Below are 9,920 nucleotides of genomic sequence, written 5' to 3' on the forward strand. Positions count from 1 at the left end.
TATATATATATATAGAGAGAGAGAGAGAGAGAGAGAGAGAGAGAGAGAGAGGAGAGTATCATAGATAGAGAAGACCGGAGCTATATAACCCCAGGGATATGTTACTCACGTATTTTTATTGTAGTATTTATCTTGAGAGAAATAGTCGGTACAAAATCGTGAAATGGTCCTTTTAGAACAAATATTTTTCTCTGAGTTTCATTAAAATCGGAATAATATAAGAGTTAAGAAATAAAAAAAACTGATTTGGTAATAGTAAAGTAAATCTTCGAGCCTCTTGAAATTTTGTATTAATATTTTTCATCGTGACTGAATAAAATTAAGCGATGTGTTACTAGCTAGAATGAAATTTCTTGCAAATATATGATACACTGTTTCTGGTAATAAATGTAATTTTTATTTATAAAATGATTGAAATAGAGCATATGAACGAACGAGGCAAAATTGGCCTATATTTAAAGACAGGCAGGAGTACTGTGGAGAGCTCCCGCGAAGACTCCGAAACTAATCAAGATACGTATCTTATATGTGGTCTTCTTACTCCGCGCTATTCGGCAACTAAACTCGATACGAGGACAAAATGGCCACGTTGCTACGTGTTCGTTATTTTGGTTATTACAAATTATACGGTTATGGCGGCCATTAATACACAGAAGAAAGTTACGTTCATCATGTTTATATAATCAGTCACAACAATTAGCTATCTGAGTAGATGTAACTTCGAAATTCTAAAATAGTAGTAGTAGGGCATCTAGTCCCGGTCTCCTCTATTGCACGAGGCGCGTGAGAGAAAATCGTGATTGTACACAATTTCAGAACGCTTCCAATGGCGCACCAGTGTCAGCTACTACATGTGCTGGTACACGATGCAAGGCGTCGCGGACTTAGCCGTCTTCGGCGAGCCCTGCGACAATCACGCCAACTGCCTGGATGAATACGGTGTTCATAACAAGGATCCACGGGCGGACGACACGAAACCGTACGCCTGCGCCCTGTACAGTTTCTGTCCGGACCATTGTTGCCCTATGAAGCACATCCGGTACATGAAAGACTGTTTTCAGTCGCGACGCAATCCTTGCTACGCTGAGAATCGCCCAGGTGTGTAGACAACCATTACAGATACCTGTCGCGCGCGCGAGCGGCTTATTTATATTTCCTAGCACGGTGCCCGACTTAATTTTCACGTAACGCGCACTACCGTCGTACTCGTTGCCCCTTTATTGTTACATCGATAAAAGCGCCGTAGTGCCGCCGTGATGCGCCTGCTATTTCGCGCTCACAATAACAGGCGGCGATATGCTCCCACCGCATATTTTTTTTTTAGATATCACTCATACACCCGATACATTCGCAAAATAAATAACAATCAGTCGCTCGTACGAGCAACTGTATAAACGCGGACTAATCATTTATCATGTTCATAATGAATATTGGCCGCGCGGCGACGATACATCGTGCATTTAGTTAAAACTCACATGAGTAAATCCAGATCGAGCAATCGCGAATCATAATTCGATGAAGTGCACGAGTGCGTCTAGAGCGGGATATTAGTTTTGCATACTACATACTTCTGCATTACTTGGCAGAACTTACTTTCTAAAGGCTGTGTTTTGCATGTTTGTTTACATTTCGTGCAATTATATGCGAGATTATAAAATAGAACCACATGATGCACGATTTCATTGCCTTCTTATATGCATGCTGCTAATCGGCAAGTTCACATTGCATGAATTGTTATCGTGCATTGGAAGATCTATGCAGTAAACTGAGATGTTCGTCAGTATATATACATATAAGAAGACCCGAGTAGAAGTTAATTGGGACGAGCCCTAAGTATGTAGTGATTCTAACTAAGGATGCCTCAAAATAGTCATGGCTTCATAGAGCTCAGATATAGCTAAATTTTGAATAGAATTTCATAAATAGGCTATGAATTTATGCCGACATGAATGTCGGCTACGAATGATGTCGACATGGATGATCCAAAAATAGGCATACTTTTATATTGTCCAGATATGCTAAATAAATAAATCCTGAATGAAATTTTACGAATAGATCATGAATTGGTTCTATCGTGGATGTCCAAAATGAGGCTTGTGCTAATAAAGCTCGGATAAGTTAGTCAATTTCTGAAATGGTTTTAGTAAAGCAACGATTATTCATTAATGATTACTAATTATAAGGTAAATATTTTGATGAGTGTTACTACATTTTAAGTAAATAATTAAGTATGAATTTTAGTATTACAAAATTTTTTGTAATTTTGAGTAAAAAATATAAATGGATGAATTAACCTCAAAGAAAAAGAAAGAAAAGATGTTCGATATTGATAATAATAATATTATAAGTATTATATATAATAAAAGAAACTGTAATAAGTATTGTAATAAAATTGTAATAAAAAAGAGATTGTAATAGGCACGCTAAGAAAGATTAAATTTGTTACACCTTAAACAAATATTTTAAAATAATTCGACATTCCAGTTAAAGTATAGTTAGATATACTAAGATAGGACCTAATCAGATTTACATGTCTAGGCGCTAATTTGTACGCGAATATTACATCTTTGGATGTGGTTTAAGTGAACTTGTTTTTATAGGTTCTTAATAGAAATAGGAAAAACTGTCTAGACTCTTTTTAATCCTTGTTAAATTTCTATCTGGGATAAAACCGTGTATCATATGATTCTAGCTTTATTCACTTCTAATTGTTCGCAGCGCATCGGAAGTGCACGCTGAATCGCGACGAGAATCGCGACTTCGAGGCGCTGAGGTTAAATCGGATAAACGTGAGCTGTGAATGCCACCAGCGCGGTCACGAGTGGTCCTCCAGATTCGGCCTGTGCGTAGACGTGAACGAGTGCACTCGCGGTACGCACAATTGCACACTGGACGCAGGCGAGAGTTGCCATAACCTGCTCGGTAGTTACACTTGTATCTGTCGACTTGGTTACGTCTACAGTTCAGAGGTGAAACGGTGCGTCTACAATCCGGACTTCGATATAACGCTGATGGGCGACGCGAGCGAACCGAAAGTCGCGAAAACGAAAGGTCTATTAGATACGGTTATCAGAACTATCACGAGATCCACTGGGGGCAGTTTCGCCAATGCTCGTCATATTTACATTTCATTGATTTTAATCGTATTAATGTACAGTGACATGTAAGTTAGAATGTATAAGACACCTATGACTTCCTTCTATCTTGATTTATAACATCAGCAGTGAGAAAATACACGTTAAATAGCTTTGCAAAGTATATAAAAATAAAAAAATGCGTTCATAAAATGACAATCGAACAGATGTGTAAAATAATTCCAATATTTTATTCTTGTTCTAACAATCGATGAATAACTGTAAAATTAATGTGACAAAATTATGAGAAAAGATAGTTAAAACTAAAAAAGTAGGTTGCGTGTCGCATTAATTTTATGGTAATTTATTGATTATTAGAGCGAAAGGAAAGCGTTCGGACTATTTTACAGAATATGCCCGATCGATTGCAAGCGGCATTTTATAGGTTTCTTCTTTTATTTCAACGTATTGTGCAAGAATTCTTTTCGTATACTTTCTCGCCTCTGATGTCACCAATCGAGAAGTTTCACGGCGAGAAGTCAGCGACCAGTTAATTTGACTTTCGTTTTAATTTGATTCGACTTCCCATGAATATAATGCGCGACATTTTCATTAATAAATTCATTGAAGAACCATAAAAATCACAATATTGTAAGATACGTAGTTGTCAAATGACTATTTTAACGAGTTTTTATCGGATATAAATATATGCGGAAAATAATCTTATTTTAAACCAGAATATATGTTTATCAGTTTTTGTTACAATAATAATACGCGAATTCTCCACTCCAAATTGTCAAGTAAATACTTCCATTGGAAATTGAAGAAAAATTGAAAAGTGAATCTGATGTATATTTTGTTACGATAGAACTTGAACACTTCTTTTCTGATGCATTTCGAAACGTAGTCAATAGTCCAATGAGAAAACTTGCTTGTTGATTAATTCCCCGAAGTTAAGTTGGACCATTGGTTACGTTCTGAAGTGCATCGGCAAAAAAAGAACTGTTATTGTGTGAAACCAATAGCGTTTTCGACTGAAGCGAGTGTCTGAATCGCTCCGGGAGCGATTAATGACGTTACAAGGTTCTACCAATCACAAAGCTGCATGTTCGAGTCACTAATCGCTCCCGGAGCGATCCAAACACCTGCCTCAGTCAAACGCTATAAGTGTCACATGAAACATATTCACTCTATTGATTTAAACATTCACTCATATTGAATCAGGAGCAACCACCTCAAAACTTGAGAGAAATATTTACTCTTGCAATCTCGAATGGCAGTATTTCACAATCTTGAATGAAAATATGCTTTTCGCACATTCTGAGTGAGATTCTAAGAAATTTAGAGAGTGCAGCTGAAAGACTAATTAATCCCCATCAACTTTATTTATACTGGACGAGATGGTTTTATTTGAACGTTAAATTTTGTGTATCACACATTGTAGAATATTATTCTCTCTCTCTCTCTCTCTCTCTCTCTCTCTCTCTCTCTCTCTCTCTCTCTAATTAAAAAGTCCGTAATAAATTAATGTTACAGTGCCGCGGTAATTTGTAAAATAATGTATCTCTCGGACGACAGAAACAATCTATATTGTCCGTAATACCGCGTACTCTCCGTCTTATTTAATGAAATTAGTAATTGCGTAAATTGCGAGGGTCTCGTCGACACAACGGTATTGTAGTTTCTATTACCGGATTAACATGGACGCTACGAGTACGGCCGTTTAATAACAGCGCGCACGATAATCTGTATCAGCGCTATAAACTGCGATATTACCGTTTAGAAATATCCGGCCACTTAGGATGCGCCACATCGTAGAAATTTGTGCCCGTAACAATTCAAATTTTAATCTCACTCTTGCGTAATAGCGCGATTCCGTGTGTTTCGTACGCTATCACAAACGGTCCCTCTTAACGGTTATTTGCCTGGCTAAAGGAAAAACAATGCGCTCGTGTATGCCATATTCTGTGTTTAGCGCAACTGTGAGGCAAGCACAAACGACGCTGAACACTCGAAGGAAACATCCGGCGCTCGGGACTCTTGAAAACGTTAAGATATGCGAAACGACAATTATCCCTTATTATTAAAATTGCCGACCAATAACGCGTCGATTCTCTCTAATTCCAACGATAAAATTTCTTCCAATTTACAATTCGTTCTTCTGCAGACTATTATATAGTGTTAAGGTTTCTTGTGTTCCATGTTGAATTTGTGACGTTAGACAAACAAGTGTGCTCAAGTAATCTCAAATGCAGTCTCTTTCGTCCATACTTATCTTTATTTAAAAATGGCAGCATGTGATTTCGTCAGCATGTGATTCCTCGCTTCTGACGTCATAAATCTAATATGGTCGAGATACAAGGAGCCTTAATAAGATGTGACACATTGATTTTCACAAATTTTGTCCGAGTTGAATAATAAAAACTGATATTTATTGCGACATGTATCTTTTAAGATGAATAAAAATGGTTAAATCAGTAAAAATAGTATTTTATTGATAGTGAATATTCATTGATTTTCACACTTTATTCATGCTTCCTCTATTTTCACGTTTCCTCTTACATTGGAAAAATTTTTTGTATCTGGAACTAAAATATTTGGTACATACCATTTAGAGTTGGCAAGTAAGATGTATTAGTGAGAAAGCAAAACACACAAGCAATAATCAAATTTTCTGGTTGCAATTATCAAATATTTGGTTGATGCCATCTTAATCAAATTTTGATCCCGTGTACTAAATTTTCGTTTCGACAAAAAATTCTTTTTCCAGTGTATATTTCACTGATTTTGACCAGCAGAGAGAAAAAATTTCGCTGTAAAATCTGTACGCTACAAATTTGTTATACGCTGTGTCAAATCTAACTTTTTGCGTTTCTGGTGATGGAATTGCCGGTTTCCGTGCGATTTGCGTGCAATGACACTGTCTATGTTTGCGTCAATAATAACAGCCGCTACCAACTAATTCTTTCAGGGAGATTTTACTGATTGCAATGCTATACTTATAAGTAAGCTACTAGTTATAAGTACAGCGTTTCAGTGGAGAACACAATGATTGTACTTTACAGAGCGAACATGAACATTTCGTGATTGACAATTACGACGAAGATAAGCCCGTTCATTTATTCGACAATCTCGCGGATTAATCTACGTTACTCTAATCGAATGGTTAAGCAACGCATTGGCTGAGAGCCGACGTAGTCTGCGTGCCCTATCATGCTCGCGTGACGGTGCGCAATTCAATTTTTGCGGTACGTGTGTACGGAACGAAGTGAACGATGCGCTTTGCGCGCAGCTTTATCATTTTCGCTATTATAAAATGCAGTCGTACGGAAATATTGCAGAGAAATCTGCGGAAAACGTGTCCAGTGGAGAGCGAGTCCAAGTCGAACTATACAAAAAATCTGAGTGGGTCAAGCGAGAGCGAAGCCTAGCCTGAGACACACACACACAGAGAGAGAGAGAGAGAGAGAGAGAGAGAGAGAGAGAAGAGGTGGATAGATAGATAAAGAGAGAGAGAGATAAAGAGAAAGAGGAGGGGAGAGAGAGAAGTGATGCTGTTTTATTCATCGACGCGCGTCCGCATGGAAGAACCGCCGCGTCTTTGCCGCCAAAGGAACTCGTCGCGCGTTGTAATACATAAATGTATAAAGGACCGCGATTTCCCTTACTTCCGACATATAATATCATTCGTCAAGATGCGATCGCTTGGTAATCGTTTATTTCGATTTATTGGACACGGGGAAGATCGATGATCGCGCGCGTATCCCGAAAAGCGATTCTCTTCGCGCGCGCGTGCGTGCAGACTGTATAAATGAGAAATTGAGACGTAACGCGCGGAACGTAGTGAGAAAAATGGGAAGCAGACGAAAACGAAAGCAGTTAAACAGCGCGCTAACGCTTGCATTTCTCCTGTTGCGCGTTTCGCAAGACAAAATGTAGCGCGGCATGGGATTAGGGGAAACAAATCGCCGCGCTGGGGGCTTACATAACTCGCCACCGATCGCCAAGAATCATGATACTTTCGTGCAATCTGAATGCCCGTTACATAACGTCAGCTATAAACCGGTTCTATCCTCCACGTGCGTTTGCAGACTGCATTCTGGTCGGTCGTATTTTAACATTACGCGCGTCCGTAGTTTCTAATTTACGTACAACCGCAAACCTAAGTCTAAACAAGGTTTCAATTGTCGGAGACACCGCTTATTAATTTGCTGTTCTACGGCAATAAACTAAATAACACGTCATTTAGTTCATTAGCAAATATAGGCATAGAATTTAAAGATTCAACGTGACTTTGCAGAGAGAGAGAGAGAGAGAGAGAGAGAGAGAGAGAGAGAGAGAGAGCGAGCGCTTGGCGATACACTAAGAGAAAAAAGATACTCACAAGAAATGAAAACTATTTATTCGGTTAGATCAGAGTATTGATAACACGCTTATACTTTAATATAAATTATTTTTCAAGTAAGACATACGTAGAAATAATGGTACGATTGATGCACACATAAATCTGGCTAATCAGATACAACATTGAAATGCTGGCCAGGCACACGTGTGAGTCAACACTCTACTGTTTCTTCCGTGTACATTTCTTTGAAATCTTAGCTCTTCGCAAAAGCAACTGTTTATTCTATTTAAATAAAATAATTTATATTTAAGTAAATAATTATTAAATTACAAATAATTATAAGTTATAATTATTGAATTTACTTATTGCTATATTTTATTTCTTGTTATTAAATATGTTATTAGTATTCACCGAATAAATATTTTTTAATCTTCTCAGATATTTTTCCTCTCAATGTAGTAGGAGAAAAAAGATCGACCAACGTAGATTTACTTCGCGTCAACGTATCATAAGGTATCGAGGTGTATTAGTGCGTCTTTATATGTGTTAATAGCATGCATGATAAATAATGTCATTTGAGCACAGATAATATCGAGCCAGCCCGCACAGCTCATTGGAAAAAGTAATTAACGCGCTGGGTCGTTTGTGCTTTGCAGGCACGATATCATTACAGATATAACTACTATTGGCCAGCTGCCTTTATAATGCTCGGCGGCACCGTCGCTGAAAAGCTCGCGGGTTTTCATCCGCGTGTAAAACCACGGTTTGCCTCAAATTGGCTTGATTTTTTATTCGTAAACAGTGAGCCATCGGACGCGATTTGTCGGCCGGGCATTGAAAACAACGGCGCGCGCGCGGACGGTCGTGTATGAAACGAAACATGCGCGCCCGGGAAAAATGCACATATTCATACATGGAAATAGCGCGGCGGGGGAAAAGAGGCCGGCCAGCTGGCCGGTGCAGCGTTACAGGGAAAATCGTATGGCCGGATGCGCCAAAAACCCGAATATTTGCCGGCGCGCCGCGGCTATCTGCGCCAATTGACCGTCATAACATCAATTTCAGGCCTCGAAACGCGTCAGCGTGGCGCGTCATTTCGCTATACGCGTATGTACGTTTGCGTTATAAATATCTTTACCTGGCCTAGATACCTGGGCATTATCGGAACAAATGCGTCGAGTTTAGAATCCAAATATTATTCTTGCGCCGAGTTGCTGCCTCTTACTTCCTTCCTTCCTTCCTTGATCACGGATAGTTCCGATGCGGCGTATTACTTAAGAACGACTGCTACTTTCCCGCTTTGTTTTACATCCGATAATATGACGCTCCCGATCGCGAGCGATCGCTGCCCGTTGCGAGTCAGAAATGACGAGGTTGAAACGTTTCACCGTTTACCCGCGAACCAGAAATAAATACAACAATGTTCGATCCAGACGCAACGGCGCGAAAGCAGAGAAATGCCGAACCAAAGCCGAAGCTATGGATTTTATGCTAATTCGGGGCCCGCGCGTATCCCCGATAAACGTAGCTACCATCGCTTTCATTTACATCGAGACGCCACTGACGCCGATGAGGCGTCTCTGCACTGCCTTGCCGATCCCTTTGTTCCCCTTGATTATCCTACTTGCAACAGTGAAGACAAAGCTCTCATCAAAGCGAATCGACAAGTTGCAGTCCAATTTAATTGGCATAGCCTAGCTCAGCCTTATGACTGAGACCTTGCGTAAACTCAAACCTGCCGAACGCCGACGTCTACTAATGCGTTTCACAAATGTTTCCGTCGTGAGTGAATCGTAATTTTCGAAATCGGAGGATTCTCCACAAATACTTTGAACTACTCGACTTTGGTAGGGCTCGAAATTTGATAGGAGTAATTATCGGGTTGATTCCAATTAATTGTAATCTGATCTGTATAAGATAATCTGTTGTTTGACTCTTATTATGAATAATCCTTACATGGAAAGAATTTTATAGCAAAAATTATTATAGGATTTTGTACTGAGGAATATATCGACATTCTGCAGTAATTCATTCTATCTTTTCATTTCATATGTACTATTTATATTTTAGGAACTAAAATGTACTATTAAAACACTTTCTATGTTCTTTAGCGAAAAAATAGACCATACTGATAATCTATTCCTAAAGCACTAAAGTATTTAGTAAAATTGAAGAGCTTATATATAGAAAAACACTATAATATTCTATCCATGTATTACTACTGATAAGGTTCTGATTGCCATGTTACATTACATGACTTATTATGACCCGATAAAATTATCTTGTATAAACCGAATAACTGATTAAGATTAACCTAATTAGAACCGTGGGATAGAGTTCTAGTCGGGAGAGATGTGTTGGAGTAAGAGAAATAAAAAGAATTTATTTCTCTTATGAAGATATATTTTACATCTTCTTCACACCGAACGTACTTCTCTCACTTAATAACTTGCTAGTTAACTTTTACTTGCTACTTCAACTTACGCCGAACTTATTCCGTG

At 38.7% G+C, this 9,920-nt stretch overlaps 1 protein-coding gene across 1 annotated transcript in view; it reads left to right on the plus strand.

Annotated features, from left to right (window-relative positions):
• Nucleotides 1–3,265, plus strand: part of LOC116852300 — a 7,938-nt gene extending 4,673 nt beyond the window's left edge. The window contains exons 2-3 of the mRNA XM_032832503.1: nt 817–1,098; nt 2,719–3,265. Coding sequence (XP_032688394.1) covers nt 817–1,098; nt 2,719–3,167 — 731 coding nt within the window. The 3' untranslated portion in view covers nt 3,168–3,265. The remainder of the gene's footprint in view (nt 1–816; nt 1,099–2,718) is intronic.
• Nucleotides 3,266–9,920: the final 6,655 nt, after the last annotated feature.

The sequence above is a fragment of the Odontomachus brunneus genome, unplaced genomic scaffold (genome assembly GCF_010583005.1).
Source record: "Odontomachus brunneus isolate Ranch 3 - 2012 unplaced genomic scaffold, Obru_v1 Obru_scaffold_213, whole genome shotgun sequence".
Lineage (NCBI taxonomy): Eukaryota > Metazoa > Arthropoda > Insecta > Hymenoptera > Formicidae > Odontomachus > Odontomachus brunneus.